The sequence below is a fragment of the Zophobas morio genome, unplaced genomic scaffold (genome assembly GCF_036711695.1).
Source record: "Zophobas morio isolate AGI-343-1 ecotype UQ-CSIRO unplaced genomic scaffold, CSIRO_AGI_Zmor_V1 ptg000004l, whole genome shotgun sequence".
Classification (NCBI taxonomy): Eukaryota; Metazoa; Arthropoda; class Insecta; order Coleoptera; family Tenebrionidae; genus Zophobas; species Zophobas morio.
This window is the reverse complement of record NW_026972109.1, coordinates 4,210,230-4,228,588: the sequence shown is the minus strand read 5'-3', so window position 1 is coordinate 4,228,588 and position 18,359 is coordinate 4,210,230. Positions and strand designations below refer to the sequence as shown.

The following is an 18,359-nucleotide window of genomic DNA, read 5'->3' as shown; positions in this document are numbered from 1 at the left end:
TGTCGTGAAAAAAATTCAATCACATATTTTTATAGAGAATTGAACGCTCTACAAAAAGTGTCTCCTATGATTGTGCGAGAAACCTGATAGTTGAAGAGTTATTTTAGGCTAAAGTTAAATTTATCCAAATTTTGACGTTTTTGATGCATTACAATAAATTTGATGGTCTTATTGGAATAAATCACCACAAAAATTTATACACATTTTAAATTTAGTTTTTTAAACAGTAATTGTTTATAATTTTATGCTATAATAAGGCCAGTAAAACTCTTTCCGAACATTTTCAGCATCAGTGGGTTAAAAAATCATAGTCAGGTTTCTCGCAAAATCATAGGAGACACTTTTTGTAGAGCGTTCAATTCTCTATAAAAATATGTGATTGAATTTTTTTCACGACACACGACGGGCTAGCAATAAAAATCAGAAGGTGCAAACAAAAATTTTCCCATGTTATTCTTATGGGAAATAGAAAAACGCGATGCGGACGGTCTTAATATTAATATTAAGAGCTCAACTTTTAACTGGTATTTTTTTACGTTGAAAAGAAACTTTTGAACCTCTTTGACACGAAAAAAAAAATTATTTTTTTTTTTTGAATCACCCTAATGTATATGTAATGAGAAAAAAGGGCAAGACAGAAACTCCGCCCACCCATATTGTCATGATTTTTCTATTCTTAGAAACTTAAAAAACGTTTAAAATAATAAATTTTTGCAAGTAAATATGGATTTTGCAATTATGGGGCGCAGCCTAATTGCAACATCGATATTTCCTTATACAAATTTTCCATTTTAAACATATTTTAAATTTCATGTTGTGAAAAGAAGTCTACACGTATTAAAACAAAAAGGCAAAATATAAGCCCCGCCCACCCACCCTGTCTCAATTCTGATAATTTTTTTATTCGCCGTGAACCAAGGAGGCGGAGCTTAATTACAAAATACTTATTTCCTTACGAGAAATTAAAAACATGTTTTTGAGTATCGTCTTGTTCAAAATATACTATGTATATTAAGAAAAAAGGGCGAAATATAAACCCCGCCCACCCACCCCATCTCAATTGTGATGATTTTCTTTTGATCTTAGAAAATTAAAACACGTTTAAAATAGTAAATTTTTGTAAGGCAATACAGATTTTGCAATTAGGATCCCCTTCTCAGCTTACGACGGATAAAAAAAAAATCATCAGAATTGAGATAGGGCGGGTGGGCGGGAGTTATATATTGCCGTTTTTTTCTTCATATACATAGTCATCTTTTCATAACGAGAAACTTAAAACATGGTTAAAATGGTTTTTGCAAGGAAATATGTATTTTTCAATTATGGGATGAAGCCTATTGCAAAATCGATATTTCCTTATACAAATTTACCATTTTAAACATGTTTTAAGTTTAACGGTGTGAAAAGAAGTCTACACACTTTAAATCAAGAAGGCAAAATGTAAGCCCGCCCACCCTCCCGTCTCAATTGTTAACTTACTGCAAAATAATTATCTCTTTATAAGAAATTAAGAAATGTTCTTAGTATCGTGTTGTTCAAAGAGTATTAAGTATATTACGAAAGAAAGGCAAAACATAAAACCCGCCCACCCACCCTACTCTCAATTGTGATGATTTTTTTATTCTTAGACACTTTTAAACACGTTTAAAATAGTAAATTTTTGTGGGGAAATATGGATTTTGCAATTAGGCTCCGCCCCTAGGTCTTCCAACGAATGAAAACTTCATTACTATTTACAACAGGGCAGGTATGGGTGGGGCTTAATATTTGGCTTTCATTTTTTCTTAATATACGTAGTAGTGTGTCTTATATGGCAATTTCTTCTAGAGCAATAATAAGAATTTTGCAGTTAAATTTCGCTCCTTTGGCTCTGAACGATTAAAAAAAAATTGGTCTAAAGAGTTTAGACAGTACTTCCCTCGCTGTCGGAAACGTGACGACTGCATGCCTATTATGTTTTTTTTTTCGCAGTGGATTTCAAAGAATTCGGTTTTGTAGTTCCTGATTAAATCAATAAAATATATTTACGCATTCATTAATTTTTTTGAGTCACTCTGTATATGCAAATCCAAAAAATATAAATGGAGTGATAAATGACAAGTACAGACTCATCATATTTTGTACATTTTAGATATGATTTATTCGGCAAACTTTCGAGCTGACGTCATCAAGTTTTTGGAGGGGATAAGCAAATATATTTTGACTAGACATTTATAATGCTCTTTATGACCTTAAAACATCTGCAAGATTTCAGAGCATTCGGTTTTGTAGTTCCTGATTAAATCAATAAAATATATTTACGCATTCATTAATTTTTTTGAGTCACCCTGTATATGCAAATCCAAAAAATATGAATGGAGTGATAAATTACAAGTACAGACTCATCATATTTTTACAGTTTAGATAGGATTTATTCGGCAAACTTTCGAGCTGACGTCATCAATTTTTTGGAGGGGATAAGCAAATATATTTTGACTAAACATTTATTATGCTCTTTAGAACCTTAAAACATCTGCAAGATTTCAAAGCATTCGGTTTTGTAGTTTCTGAGTAAATCAGTAAAATAAATTTACGCATTCATTAATTTTTTTGAGTCACCCTGTATATGCAAATCCAAAAAATATGAATGGAGTGATAGATCACAAGTACAGACTCATCATATTTTGTACATTTTAGATATGATTTATTCCACAAACTTTTGAGCTGACGTCATCAAGTTTTTGGAGGGGATAAGCAAATATTTTTTGACTAAAGATTTATGATGCTCTTTATAGCCTTAAAACATCTGCAACATTTCAAAGCATTCTGGTTAGCAGATTAAAAATTAAATTTCAAAATGTTGTTTTATAATTTTGATTTTTTTTCCAAAAATCTGGACGTTTCGGGTGAAAAGTCGATTCGGAGTTGTAAACTACATGTGTAGGACTATGTTATTTTATACAATTGAAAACCCATTTACTATGTACAATTTTGAAGTGACGTCATCGCATTAGTGGTGGGGATGATTAGACAAATTTTGGTTAGCGTTTTACCATCTACATGATATTCTTAATATAAGTACAAAATTTCACAACAATCGGTCGAGTACTTTCGGAGATTATCTGTCTAATAAAAATCCGGGACAACAGACGGACAGACGGACGGACAGACGGACAGACGGACGGACAGACGGACAGACGGACAGACGGACGGACAGACGGACAGACGGACAGACGGACAGACAGACGGAAATGGGAGACCTATTTCTTCGTCTTCTAGGGGTCATGAAAGATCGAGAAAACGTAAAAGTAGAGAGTCGGCCGACGGACTCGATTACAATACTTCCTTTGCTTACGCTCGGGAAGTAAAAATGATCAGAATTGAGACAGGGCGGGTGGGCGGGGCTTATATTTTGCCTTTTTTCTTAATACACCTAGCCGTCTTTTCAGAAGAAGAAACTTGAAACATGTTTTTAATTTCTCGTACGGTAAAAGGATTTTGCAGCTAAGCTCCGCCCTCTTGGCTCACGACGAATAAAAAAATCGTTACAATTGAGATAGGGTGGGTGGGCGGGGCTACTTTTTTACGTGTGTTTCTTGATATGTGTAGACTTATTTGGACAACAAAACTTAAAACACGTCTAAAATAGTATTTTTGTGATAATCAACTTAAATCCTTCACTTTTCTTCTTGTACATATAAAGTACCATCTTGTGTCTCGAGACTAGTTTAAACAAAATCAAGGTCGATTCATTGTTTACGTTGCATTTTTCAAACGCAGTTAGATAATCGGAGACGCTTATTTAATATACTTTAATCAATTTTGGGCGTCCTTGACCCCGAGACCTCCATTTACGCGATTTCGTATATATTGTCGGCCGGCAACAAGTCGGAATTTCGCGGTTATTTTTAACCCGTGTGGAAAGTGCCTCAGTTTTCAACAACACGACAATTTTTTTCTTTGCACACATATTTACGTTAATAAACGCAGTGTCATTAGAATGAAGTAACAAATTTCTTGACGAAAATACTTATCAACAGTTTGTAGAAATGTCCGGTGAGAATGGTTATCTTGCCGAACCCAGAGGTTTCGCAACAGCTGCCATTCATGCCTTTCAAGAGCCAGAACAATGGGGTTCGATGGCTGTGGTAGCGCCCATGGTGGCTTCCACGACTTTCAAACAATATGGGCCCGGGAATTTTAAGGTACGTACAGTGGATATCAACATGAAACAACAGAAAATCTGTTCTTTAGGAATTTGAATATGGACGTTCTGGAAACCCCAACCGAGACGTTTTAGAAAAGTGCTTAGCCACTCTGGACAACGCAAAATATGGACTTTGTTGGTCCTCCGGCCTGGGTGCTACCATGGGAATAGCCAGTCTTTTCAAAGCCGGGGATCATATTATATGTGGGGACAACCTTTTTGCAGGCACAAGTTGCCTCTTCGGCAAAATTTGCACGAAACTCGGACTCGAAATTTCGTTTGTTAACGAAAGTAAGATCGAAAGCGCCATAAAAGAAAACACCAAAGTAGGTCTACTTAATTTCGTTTAGATTTTTTTAATTAAACTGTTTTCAGCTAATTTGGATTGAAAGCCTGACAAATCCGACTCTCACAGTAGTCGACATTCCCGCAATAGCAGCCATTGCCCACAAACACAATGTGTTACTGGCTGTTGACAGTACTTTCGTAACGTGTTATTTTCAACGACCTATTGACTTGGGAGCCGATCTCGTAGTACACTCCCTTACAAAATTCATGAACGGCCATACTGACGTGATCATGGGTGTCACTATCACAAATAACAAAGATCTCTATGACCAGCTTAAATTTCTTCAAAATTGTAAGCATTTTTTCACACGAACCTTTACTTTGATTGTAGTAACACTATTCCAGCAATGGGTATCGTGCCGGCCCCATTTGACTGTTACCAAGTAACACGAAGCTTAAAAACTTTAGCTTTGAGGATGAAACAGCACATGAAGAACTCCCTAGAAGTTGCAAAATTTTTAGAAACGCACCCAAAAATCGAGAAAGTTTTATATCCCGGACTGCCTTCTCACCCTCAACATGAGTTATACAAAAAACTGGCTTCTGGATGTAGCGGGATGGTATCATTTTACATTAAAAATGCAGCGCTTGAACAATCTCAGCGGTTTTTGACTTCTTTGAAAGTAATCACGCTGGCTCATAGCCTAGAGGGTTATCACAGTCTGGCGGCACTGCCGTACGTTTCTCAAAATTTTGCTCTGTCGTTTTACCACAGGTCATTTCAGGTCGGTAATGTCGCACGGTGCCGTTCCTGAAGATCAACGGAAAATTCTGAACATCACCCACAACTTGATCCGACTATCCGTTGGTTTGGAAGACATCGAAGACTTGATAGACGATTTGCAACAAGCTCTGGAAAAAGTCTGAATTTTATTATAAATACAAATCTGTAAAATACGTACCACAAAATGTACACTATCTATATGTATATTTGAAATATTTTCGATAATATAATCACACGTTATTTAATTCAAAGCACCGCATTTCGCTAAATGCATCCTTACGCTCGTAATGTACTTCCCTAAGTACGTGATGGAAGTATCCTGGAAGTACGGTTTCCCAAAATCAACTCCACTCTCTTTCATCCCACAAAAAATCCGTCGCACATCTGTAAAAAACCGTTCTATATCACTTTCGTCGGAAACGACTTCGACTTGAAACTTATAAGACACGAACTGGTCTTCGAAATTGTCTTTTTTGTCGACCACCATACAGCGGAAAGACGACGCTATTAAGGCTCCATGTAAACTAAAAGGCGACAAAATAACCCCCAAACACGGCCTTCTATCCCCGATCCACACCTGAAAGTCTTGTTGGGTGTCCAAATCCTGCTCCGATGGTTCAGGGGCGAAGGTCAGGTGCGAGTGGAACCAACCCAGAACGTCAAAACCGCGTTTGTGGATGGAATCCGCGGCTTTTGACTGCGAAATAGGGTACACGTCGCTGTGAGTAGCTGACGAAGCGATGTTTCTGCATGATTCGTAGTGGGAGATGGTAAGGAGGTTGTTGTCGGGGTTCCACGAAGCAGCGACCAAACCCATGACTTCAGTTAGCGATGTGTGGGTGTGGAAATCCATGAGGAGGAGGGTCGTTAGGTGCATCTTGACTTTGTATTTTTGCTACAAAAAGGTGTTAGTTGGAGTTGGAGGTAAGTTTTTGACCTACAGGGGTGCCTTCAGGGACAGGTCTACAATAGATTAGTCGAATTGAGGGTTTCTTTAGGTAAATTTTTGGTTTCGGGGGTTCCTCGCTGACAATGGTTGTGTTGATAACGTCTCCTTTTTCGTCGTGGGTTAAGAGGACTCGCTAGACGAGGTATAACATTTTTTTGTTTTTTTTTATGAAAAATGATATTAATATAGATGTATCATACATCAAACTGCAGCTTTTTTCATATTCTAGAGCGCAGAGACTAATCAATTAAAAAAATATGGCTGAGAAATATCGTAAAAAAAGCACCATTGTATGTTTTCTTTTCAAGTTTTTTGAGTCATAACCATCATAGAATCGCTTAAAAATTCGCACATGGACAAAACATCACTTTTTACAGGGCGCAGAGTCATTAAATGTTTGTTAGTGGTACAATTTGTTTAAATAATAATGTGTTTTTTAAAATCAAAATATACCACAAATTAATACAAAATACGTCGAATAATTTTAACAGGAATATCAGAGGAAAATTAATGATCTATTGGTAACAAAAACTAAAAAGTATTGAAAAAAATGGGTATCAATTCGACAGATTTTGAGCCGTTAGTTCAGTACTTTGCCGATAGGAGCGCCACAAAAATTTACGGAAGCGACTTTCCAGGTAAAACCCTTATCGCCTGCTCTACCATAAGCTAATTGTTAGAGTTCTCGGCTGATTTTTCTAATTTATGGCAAGGAACTCAGTTTTATAACAAGCCGCCAGGACCGGCCGTAGTAATCTATTGTTAAGGAAATTAACTTTTACGCAATGAGGTACTATCATAAAACCGAATTAAAACTGGGGAACTATAATATTTTTACTGCACTCAGGATCCTGAATTCAATACACATGATTACTAAAAATTCATTGTAACATTATTGTTAATATATATTTTACTTTGTTAATTAATAAAACTAATAAACATCTTTAGAATGATAATAAAAAAGATATAAAATACAGATTTTGTTTAACACGTATAAGTAGCTAAGTGTATCTACTACTTATCCCAGAAAGGATGTGTTTTAAAAAAGCCCTACGCCCAGTAACTTCTCCCTTCATTGTTTACTCGAAAAAAGTGCTCGTATATGTTTTCATTTGCCGAGAGATCATTTTCAAAATATATTTATAATAAAAATATGCAAGTCTTGGTGATGAAAAATGAACTCCTAATAAATTATTAAAGTACATAAAAAAATAGAAACAAATTTTATTTATTTTAAAAAAATCTCTCGCAAAAGCAGGTTCCTCTTTCTTCTTAAATCAATTATTTCGGGCAATAATGCGCCAAAATAAAATCTGCCAAGTTTATCTGCCATCTTTTTACATATTTCTTCGTTTTTTTCTATATTAATTTGTTTGGGTGTCCACACAACAAAATAAACTTGTGAAATACCCGTAACAAGCGGAAATGTTTTAAATTTATCATAAGCATGGTAAATTTTTGATCAAAATATAATTATTTGCTCATCCCTCCTAAAAAATGGATGACGCCACCCCAAAATTTTGCTGAATAAATCCTATCTAAAATGTATAAAATATGATGAGTCTCTTCTTGTGATTTATCATTCCATTCATGTTTTTTGGATTTGCATATACAGGATGACCCCAAAAATTAATGAATGCGTAAATTTATTTTATTGATTTAATCAGGAACTACAAAACCGAATGCTTTGAAATCTAATGTGAAAAAAAACATAATAGGCATGCAGTCTTCACGTTTCCGATAGCGAGGGCAGTACTGTCTAAACTCTTTAGACCGATTTTTTTGATTTTCCCATTTCTCCATTTCTCAATTTTTCAATGTTTCAGTTTGGGATTTTTTCACTGTTTCGATTCTTTAATTTTCCTTTCAATTTTACGTTTACAATTTTGCAATATTTCGTTTATTCAATTTTTCAAATTTTTGATATATATTTTTTTCTTCATTTTTTATTTTACAGAGAAATTACAGAGTAGAGGAAAAAAAAATCCTATGGGTACTCTATACAAATTAAACTAAATTTTAAAGTTAACTAATTGAAAGTAACAGAGTTGATATTGTGTTTTCTCGGTTCTTAAATTTTTCGATATTTTAATTTTTCAGTTTTTAAAGTTTTAGGTTTTTAGATTTTTCACTATCTCGACTTTTCGAATTTTCAGTTCCATCATTTTTCAATTTGTCGAATTTTTAAATTTTAGATTTTTTGTTTTCTTTGATGTTTTGAGTTCTCGATCATTCGATTTTCTGAGTTTTCAGGTTTAGATTTTTTTTGTTGTTCAATTCTTGGATTTTTAAAATTTTTGTTTTTTAAATTTTCCTATTTATCAATTTACTGGGATTTCAACGTTTTGATTTTTTGATTGTTCAATTTCTCGATTTTTTGAATTTTTAGTTTCTGATACGATTTTTTTTTTCAAAAATTTTCAGTTTTTCAATTTATTAACTTAACGATACTTCAGTTTTGCTGGATTTCAATTTCTCAATTTTTAGATATATTACTGTTGGGATTTTTCAATTTATCCCTTCTTCGATTTCTCGATTCTTCATATTTTCGGTTACTCGAATTTCTTCATTTTTCGATGTCTCAATTTTTCGATTAACTGATTTTTTTATTTTCCCGTTTCTCTATTTCTCGATTTTTCAATTCTTCCTTTAATTGTGATTTTTCAATTTTTCGATTTCTGAATTTTTCAATGTTTCAGTTTTGGATATTTTCACTTTTCCGATTCTTCAATTTTCTTTCCATTTTTCAGTTTTTCAAGATTTCAGTATTGAATTCTTTCACTTTTTCGATTTTTCAATTTTCCTTCCATTTTTCAGTTTTTCAGTTTCGGGATTTTGCAATGTTTCGGTTCTTCAATTTTTCCATTTTTTGATGTTTCGATTTCTCGGTTTTTCAATTTTTCGATAGGTATTTTAATTTTTCAATTTTTACGTTCTAGATTTTCCGTTAATTTTTTTGTTTTCCTTGATGTTTTGATTTGTCGATTATTCGATTTTTCAAGTTTTTCCAATTCTTCGATTTTTAAATTGTTTAATTTTTAGATTGTTCAATTTCTCGATTTTTAGATTTTTCAATTTTTCGGTTTACCGGTTTTTTTTTTCATTTAAATTATTAACTTTTCTTTTTTTCAATTTTGGTCTAATTTGATTTCTTAATTTTTTGATTTTTTGACTCCTTTACTGTTGATGTTTTGATTTCTCGATGTTTCAGTTTTTGAACATTCCGATGTTTCGATTTTTCGACTTTTTGGCTTTTCGAGTGTTCAATTTTTTGATTTTTGAATTTTAGATTTTTGTTATTTTGATTTTTTTGGTGTTTCGATTTCCCAATTCTTCAATTTTTCGATATTTTAATTTTTCAATTGTTCAAATTTTTAAATTTTAGATTTTTATTTTCTTTTATTTCTCAATTTTTGGATTTTTTAAATTTTACATTTTTCGATTTTACTATTTTTTGATGCTTGGATTTCTCAATTTTTCAAGTTTTCAATACTCAATTTTTCAGGATTTGAATATTGAGAACTTTTCAATATCTGGATTTTCAATTTTCAGATATTTTAATTTTTTGATTTTTTAATGTTTCGATTTTTGGGTGTTTTGATTTTTCGATTTTTAAAGTTTTTGATTTTTCGATTTTTCCGATTTGTTGTCTATTTTAAGTATATTTCATTTTTCAATTTGCGCCTTCTGCGGGAGTATTATTTGTTGTGCTGCACTTGACGGGCGAGGGAAGTTCTGTCGAAATAACCTTCGACTAATTTTTATACTTAGCACGTAGGGTTCTTACTAAGCATTCCTTATTTAACCGAACAGTTATTAATTTAACTAAGCAGCTATTATTTCACCAAGCATATATTATTTTTACTGATAATTTATTTTTTAACTGAGCATTTATTATATAACTTAGCATTTATCATTTTTACCGAACAAAAATACAGAACGTTTAAAAATAGAACTGTGCATTTAATTTGTTCCCTTATCTAAATAACAAGAAAACGGTATTAAGAATATATTTAGGCGAATAAAGTAATAGACGGGCTTGATAAGCCTTGTTTGCTCTACAGTGTCTAAATTGTGTTTGAATAATATAATAATTATCTCGAATATTAAAATTAATATGTCAAAAGAATACGAGAAATGATTATTCTGTGCTGAAGGTATGTTGTGGGCCGCCTGTCATAAATTGTCATTATTCTTCATTATCGGCTTAATGACCCACGTCCGGTAGTCGTCTATCCCAGCGCGTCAGGTAGATTTAAAGAAGAATTGCTGGTTGCGTTTAAGGCAACAAATGGCGCCCAATTCAAACTTGTCTCTCGTCTAGCGTTCCCCCTTGAAGTACACCCACCCTCACCATCCTACATAGGTCAAATTGAAAACTGATTGTGTACTCTTCCCCTCCAAAAAATGTGTGACGTCACGCCAAAATTTTGCGTTACATTACATAAATTAAAAAAAAGTGTTACCTACATTTGCTAATCTTATTATACTTCAATCACTTCAACAGGCCGGAATTTCGCGGTTTATTTTTAACCCGACTTCAAAGTGTCTCAGTTTTTTTCAAAAACACGATAATTTGTTTCTTTGCGTACGTGTTTACTCAATGGCTAGAATGATGTAATAAATGCTTCATCTGTTGCAATCGGAATTACACCATAAAACCAAATTTATCGATGGAAATATGAACAGTTTGCAGAAATGTCTGGTGAGAAGGGTTATCTTCCCGAACCCAAAGGTTTTGCAACAGCTGCAATTCATGCCTTTCAAGACCCAGAACAATGGAGTTCGATGTCCGTGGTAGCGCCCATGGTGGCGTCCACGACGTTCAAACAATATGGGCCCGCGAATTTTAAGGTATGTAGGGGAAGGTGGAACAAATATTTTTCATGCTTGGGTAAATCGTATGGTTAAACAGTGTTGTTTTTCTTCTTTAAATCCAATTCCAAGTAAAAATTCAAAAAATTCAAATAAGTAATATACATTGATATCTGTCCCAATATCTCTCAGAACAGATACTTATATGTAAATTTACAATGTGAAAATATGGATTCAGTTAAACTTATCTTATCTTCCTGGAAAAAACAGACTTCTAAAGTTCATGGTAGTGATTTTTTAGATTTATCTGCAAAATATCACAGGTTTTGTTTTACAAGATGTGAAATTACAATAACAAAACATACATGATTTGAAAAAAAGTGTAAACAAAGTTGTAATATATTGTTTCGAATTTTAATTGTCTTGCATCGTGTTGTTAAATAATTAATTAAAGGAATTATACAAACTATAATAACGTTGAAGTTAAATGCGAAAATGATCAAAAATCTCTATTATTTAAATGTGGATTATTTTTATTGTTATTTTTAAAATAGTGAAAGTATTATAGATAAATATTTTGAAATTGTATGTAATTTAAATAACTTGTAATATAAAATACCATAAAACCTGTTCTACAAAAATACACTTTCATTACATCTCTCGTCTTTAGAAATATGAATATGGACGTTCTGGAAACCCCAACCGAGATATTTTAGAAAACTGCTTAGCTACACTGGACAACGCAAAATATGGATTGTGCTGGGCCTCCGGCTTGGGTGCTGCTACGGGAATAGCTAGTCTTTTCAAAGCCGGGGATCATATTGTATGTGGGGACGACGTTTATGGGGGTACAAATCAGCTCTTCAACGAAGTTTGTACGAAATTCGGTCTAGAAACTTCGTTTGTTCACGAAACCAAGATCGAAAGCGCCATAAAAAAAAACACCAAAGTAGGTCAACTTAATTTCGTTTAGATTTTTTCAATTCAACGATTATGTAGTTATTTTTAAACGCGTCGCAACGTCTCTATTCTGTTTTCAGCTAATCTGGATTGAAAGCCTTACAAATCCGACTCTCAAAGTAATCGACATTCCCGCAATTGCAGCCATCGCCCGCAAACACAAAGTATTGCTGGCTGTTGACAATACTTTCGTAACGCCGTATTTCCAACGTCCTATTGACTTCGGAGCCGATCTCGTAGTACACTCCATTACAAAATACATCAACGGCCATAGTGACGTAATTATGGGTGTCGTTATCACAAATAACAAAGATCTCTATGACCGGCTTAAATTTCTCCAAAATTGTAAGCATTTATTTGCAAGAAGGTTTACTTTGATTGTAGTAACATTATTCCAGCAATGGGTATCGTGCCAGCCCCATTTGACTGTTATCAAGTAACAAGAAGCATAAAAACTTTAGCTTTGAGGATGAAACAGCACATGAAGAACTCCCTAGAAGTTGCAAAATTTTTAGAAACACACCCGAAAGTCGAGAAAGTTTTGCATCCGGGACGTCCATTTCACCCTCAACACGAATTGTACAAAAAATTGACTTCTGGATGTAGCGGAATGATAACATTGTACTTTAAAAATGGAACGCTTGAACATTCTCAACGGTTTCTGAGTTCTTTGAAAGTATTCACACTGGCTGAAAGCCTCGGGGGTGTCGAAAGTCTGGCGGAATTACCGTATGTTCTTCGAGATTTTGCGTTCTCGTTTTAACACGGCTCATTTCAGGGCGGTAATGTCGCACGCTGGCGTTCCCGAAGATCAGAGGAAAGTTCTGAACATCACCGACAACTTGATCAGACTATCCGTCGGTGTGGAAGACATCGAAGACTTGATAAGCGATTTGCAACAAGCTCTGGAAAAAGTTTAACTTTTATTATAAATACAAATCTGCCAAATACATTGTGGCTAATACCACAAAATATACACTATGCCGAACATATATTCGAAATATTTTCGATAATATAATCACACGTCATTTTATTCAAAGTACCGCATTTCGCTAAATGCGTCCTTATGCTCGTAATGTACTTCTCTAAGTACGTGATGGAAGTATCCTGGAAGTACGGTTTCCCAAAATCAACTCCACTCTCTTTCATTCCACAAAAAATCCGTCGCACATCTGTAAAAAACCGTTCTATATCACTTTCGTCGGAAACGACTTCGACTTGAAATTTATAAGGCACGAACTGGTCTTCGAAATTCTCTTTTTTGTCGACCACCCCACAGCGGAAAGGCGACGCTATTAAGGCTCCATGTAAACTAAAAGGCGACAAAATAACCCCCAAACACGGCCTTCTATCCCCGATCTACAGCCGAAAGTCTTGTTGGGTGTCCAAATCCTGCTGCGATGGTTCAGGCGCGAAGGTCCGGTGCGAGTGGAACCAACCAGGAACATCTAAACCGCGTTTGTGGATGGAATCTGCGGCTTTTGACTGTGAAATCGGGCACATGTCGCTGTGAGAGGCTCATGAAGAGATGTTTCTGCATGGTTCGTAGTGGGAGATAATAAGGGTGTTTTTGTCGGGGTTCCACGAACCAGCGACCAAACCCATGACTTCAGTTAGTAGATAACTAACGGGAACAAATGTAGACAATTTCAGTTTCTCAGTAGGTGCTTAACTTCGACTGTTTATGTTGATACTTCGACCGAATTCAACTAATAGCACAAACATCAACGATTAAAAGAAAATGAAATTTGGTTGATCTGATTGATTAATTAAAACTCAGTTTTTTTCCCCAAAAATACTCATAAATTTGAAGAAACTCGGCAAAAATGTAAGATGACGGACAAATTTTGACTAACGATTACAATATTTGCACGCTTTCACAGCATTTGGTTTTTGAAATTTCAAAGTTACATGGTTAATATTGTTATACAATGTTGTTTTTTTTGCCAAAAATCTAGATGCTAAAGAAAAAAATTGGTCTAAAGAGTTTAGCCAGTACTTCCCTCGCTGTTGGAAACGTGACGACTGCATGCCTATTGTGTTTTTTTTCGCAGTAGATTTCATATATTTTTTTTTGAGTTACCCGGTATATGCAAATTCAAAAAATATGAATGGAATGATAAATTACAAGTACAGACTCATCATATTTTGTATATTCTAGATAGGATTTATTCGGCAAACTTTTGAGCTGACGTCAACAAGTTTTTGGAGGGGATAACCAACTATATTCTGACTAAAGATTTATGATGCTCTTTATAACCTTAAAATATCTGCAAGATTTCAAAGCATTCGGTTTTGTAGTTCTTGATTAACTCAATAAAATATATTCACGCATTCATTAATTTTTTGGAGTCACCCTGTATATAGAAATCCAAAAAATATGAATGGAGTGATAGATCACAAGTACGGACTCATCATATTTTGTACATTTTAGATATGATTTATTCCACAAACTTTTGAGCTGACGTCATCAAGTTTTTGGAGGGGATAAGCAAATATTTTTTGAGTAAAGATTTATGATGCTCTTTATAGCCTTAAAACATCTGCAAGATTTCAGAGCATTCGGTTTTGTAGTTCCTGATTAAATCAATAAAATATATTTACGCATTCATTAATTTTTTTGAGTCACCCTGTATATGCAAATCCAAAAAATATGAATGGAGTGATAGATCACAAGTACAGACTCATCATATTTTGTACATTTTAGATATGATTTATTCCACGAACTTTTAAGCTGACGTCATCAAGTTTTTGGAGGGGATAAGTAAATATTTTTTGACTAAAGATTTATGATGCTCTTTATAGCCTTAAAACATCTGCAACATTTCAAAGCATTCTGGTTAGCAGATTAAAAATTAAATTTCAAAATATTGTTTTATAATTTTGATTTTTTTTCCAAAAATCTGGACGTTTCGGGTGAAAAGTCGATTCAGAGTTGTAAACTACATGTGTAGGACTATGTTATTTTATACAATTGAAAACCCATTTACTATGTACAATTTTGAAGTGACGTCATCGCATTAGTGGTGGGGATGATTAGACAAATTTTGGTTAGCGTTTTACCATCTACATGATATTCTTAATATAAGTACAAAATTTCACAACAATCGGTCGAGTACTTTCGGAGATTATCTGTCTAATAAAAATCCGGGACAACAGACGGACAGACGGACAGACGGACGGACAGACGGACAGACGGACAGACGGACGGACAGACGGACAGACGGACAGACGGACAGACGGACAGACGGACAGACGGACAGACGGACAGACGGACAGACAGACGGAAATGGGAGACCTATTTCTTCGTCTTCTAGGGGTCATGAAAGATCGAGAAAACGTAAAAGTAGAGAGTCGACCGACGGACTCAATTACAATACTTCCTTTGCTTACGCTCGGGAAGTAAAAACTCAACACGGATTCATAAATTACACATGCAGGAATATGTTACTTTATAAAATTTAAAGAATTCCGGCAGAATTCTAAAATGACGTCATAAAACGAACAAATTTTGATTAACGATTTATCATCTTTCCTATAACTTTAAAAAGTTTGCAAAATTTCAGTACATTCGCTTTTGCAATTTTCAAGTTAACTTGTGAAATACAATTCTGAATTTTTTCCCAAAAAAAACTCAACACGGATTCTAAATTACACACAGTATGTAGTTCTATAAAATTAAAAAACATTTGTTCTATAAAATTATAAAATGACGCAATTATTTTTTAAGAGACCATAAACGAAAAAGTTTTGATTAACGATTTACTATGCTTATGATAATCTTAAAAGACTCGTAAGTTTTTAAAGCATTCGGTTTTACAATTCCAAGTTTAAATTATAAGATGTTACACAATTTTGATTTTTTCCCCAAAAATCTGGATGTCTAGGATGAAAACTCGGCACGGATTAATAATTCACACGTGCAGGAGTATGCAATCCTATAAAATTAAATATATAATACCAAAAAAAAAGAACAAATTAGTAATAAGTAAAATGGTACATTTGACCCTACACTCTGTTTTTAAATATGTATATATATGTATATTATAAGATGCTTTATTATTTTTAACAGGCCAATTTTGACGTTGGAAGTGTTTTTTTTATATATAAAAATCTCAAAGTCAGTGGTTTCTATATGGATCCGCTGGAATCATAGTCTAAATCTTTAGAAATCCACAACTTTTTTTAAAAATAACCTTAAAAATGAGATCAAATGTATATGTAAAAAAAAATGCATTAAAAAAGCTTCACGACAAACATTGTTTGCTTATAAGACACTGTAAAAAAAGCTAAACTTAGCTCCACCCAGCTCTTTTCTCCATTTTACTATTTTATTTCTGACTTGACAAGCGGCAGAATGTAAGATTTAATTCAAAGTTAAAAGTAGCCCCACCCACCCACCCACCCCTACTCCTTTTTCATGACTTATTTTATTGGTTTTGAGACGGAAGTCGGATTTTATTTCGACAAATAATGGAATCTAGAACAAAATATTTTTTAATAAAATTTTTATTTTTATTCGAAATACGACTTTGCGGCCAGAGTTTACATAGAAATTTTTAAAAATCAAGTAGAGTAGACACAATAAGCTACAACTGTAAACGCCGCTCCTCTTCCCGGGCCAATGAAATGATTTATTAAGGCGGAGCTTGTGCGAGTCGCGGAGGAGCTTTAGTAATATTGTGTTTTAATATTGTTTTCATGTCTGGTATGTTATTTACCACCAGCTGAATATTTTTAGATAATTTATTTAGAATTTATCTATTTTCTCATCAAATATGTATTTAACATATTTGAGTAAGAAACTAAAAGATAATAATGTTAACTAATCCCATCTCCTTTGTCCATTTCACTGATTTATTTGATTTACTGCAAAATAGGAATTGAATTTTGATTTGACAAACGATAGAATCTAAGATTTAACTCAAAGAAAAAATTGGCCCCACCCACCCACCTGTACTTCATTCTGGTGACTCATTTTATGGGCTCTCAGTCGAAAGTTAAATTTTATTTTGACAAATAGTAGAATCTAGGACTAAATATTTTTTATTAAAATTTTTATTTTTATTAGAAAAACGACTTTGCCGTCAGGGTTTACATAGAAATATTTAAAAATCATGTAAAGCAGACACAAAGACGTATAACTTTTTTATTTTATTAAAAAGCATTATTGTTTTAGAAAAAATTGCTCGAAAGTTGTTTCAACCAGATTAATAGAGGCAAAATCAGTGGTATCTTAGCAAGTACTAGCCCCGCCCCTTCGCCCCCTATTTTCTTAAAGGATATGTTATTTGCCAAAATAAGTCTTATATTAGCAAGTGCTAGCCCCGCCCACCCGCCCTCTATTTTCTTAAAAGGTATGACATCTGCCAAAATCCTGGTATTTGCTAGGATAAGACTGATTTTGGCAAATGATATAATCCTCTAAGAAAATAGAGGGCGGGGCTAGTCCTTGCTAAGATAAGACTAATTTTGGCAAATGATATAATCCTCTAAGAAAATAGAGGGCGGGTGGGCGGGGCTAGTCCTTGCTAAGGTAAGACTAATTTTGGCAAATGACATCCTCTGGGAAAAGAGAGGGTGGGTGGGCGCGGCTAGTACCTGCTAAGATAAAACTGATTTTGGCAAATGAGATACCGTCTAAGAAAATAGAGGGTGGGTGGGCGGGGCTAGTCCTTGCTAAGATAAGACTAATTTTGGCAAATGACATCCTCTGGGAAAAGAGAGGGTGGGTGGGCGGGGCTAGCACCTGCTAAGTTAAGAGTAATTTTGGCAAATGAGATACCCTCTAAGAAAAGGGAGGGTGGGTGGATGGGGAAGTGATGAATGACAAGTATAGAATCATCATATTTTGCACATTTTAGAATTTATTCGGCAATATTTTGAGATGACCTCATCAACATTTTAGGGAGGATGAGCAAACAGAATTTGATAAAAAATTTACCATGCTATATGATAACTTTTGTCTATAGTGGATTACTTTCCATCACACAATTTCACAAATTTTAACTTATACAAAAATACAAATATAACAAACAAAAAAAAACAACGAAATTACTTAATCACATTTAAACCAATACACTTATAATATTATATACCTTTAAAATTAATTTAATTAATTTTCTCAGAGGATATGTTATTTGCCAAAATAAGTTTTATCTTAACAAGTACTAGCCCCGCCCACCCGCCCCCTATTTTCTTAAAAGGTATGACATCTCCCAAAATCCTGGTATTTGCTAGGATAAGACTGATTTTGGCAAATGACATAATCCTCTAAGAAAATAGAGGGTGGGTGGGCGGGGCTACTCCTTGCTAAGATAAGACTAATTTTGGCAAATGACATCCTCTAGGAAAAGAGAGGGTGGGTGGGCGGGGCT

General features: G+C 34.1%; 2 protein-coding genes across 2 annotated transcripts; both read left to right on the top strand.

Moving 5' to 3' along the window:
* The first annotated feature begins 3,825 nt into the window (after positions 1 to 3,825).
* On the top strand, positions 3,826 to 5,509 carry LOC135137976 (cystathionine gamma-lyase-like). Its single transcript, XM_064067780.1, has 5 exons — positions 3,826 to 4,184; positions 4,234 to 4,512; positions 4,562 to 4,826; positions 4,880 to 5,210; positions 5,260 to 5,509. The coding sequence occupies exons 1-5, from the start codon at positions 4,029 to 4,031 to the stop codon at positions 5,399 to 5,401; spliced, it is 1,173 nt and encodes a 390-aa protein (XP_063923850.1). The 5' UTR covers positions 3,826 to 4,028; the 3' UTR covers positions 5,402 to 5,509.
* Positions 5,510 to 10,865: 5,356 nt separating this feature from the next.
* On the top strand, positions 10,866 to 12,974 carry LOC135137995 (cystathionine gamma-lyase-like). Its single transcript, XM_064067802.1, has 5 exons — positions 10,866 to 11,061; positions 11,693 to 11,971; positions 12,063 to 12,327; positions 12,381 to 12,711; positions 12,761 to 12,974. Exons 1-5 carry the CDS (start codon positions 10,906 to 10,908, stop codon positions 12,900 to 12,902), a joined length of 1,173 nt encoding a protein of 390 aa, XP_063923872.1. The 5' UTR covers positions 10,866 to 10,905; the 3' UTR covers positions 12,903 to 12,974.
* The last annotated feature ends 5,385 nt before the right edge of the window (positions 12,975 to 18,359 follow it).

Excerpts from the sequence above, each read along its gene's own strand:
- LOC135137976 (XM_064067780.1), top strand. The coding sequence starts at position 4,029 with ATGTCCGGTGAGAATGGTTATCTTGCCGAACCCAGAGGTTTCGCAACA. Across the intron at positions 4,185-4,233 it reads ATGGGCCCGGGAATTTTAAG|GAATTTGAATATGGACGTTC; the intron begins GTACGTACAGTG and ends TCTGTTCTTTAG. Across the intron at positions 4,513-4,561 it reads CCATAAAAGAAAACACCAAA|CTAATTTGGATTGAAAGCCT; the intron begins GTAGGTCTACTT and ends AACTGTTTTCAG.
- LOC135137995 (XM_064067802.1), top strand. The coding sequence starts at position 10,906 with ATGTCTGGTGAGAAGGGTTATCTTCCCGAACCCAAAGGTTTTGCAACA. Across the intron at positions 12,328-12,380 it reads GCTTAAATTTCTCCAAAATT|CAATGGGTATCGTGCCAGCC; the intron begins GTAAGCATTTAT and ends ACATTATTCCAG. Across the intron at positions 12,712-12,760 it reads GAAAGTCTGGCGGAATTACC|GGCGGTAATGTCGCACGCTG; the intron begins GTATGTTCTTCG and ends GGCTCATTTCAG.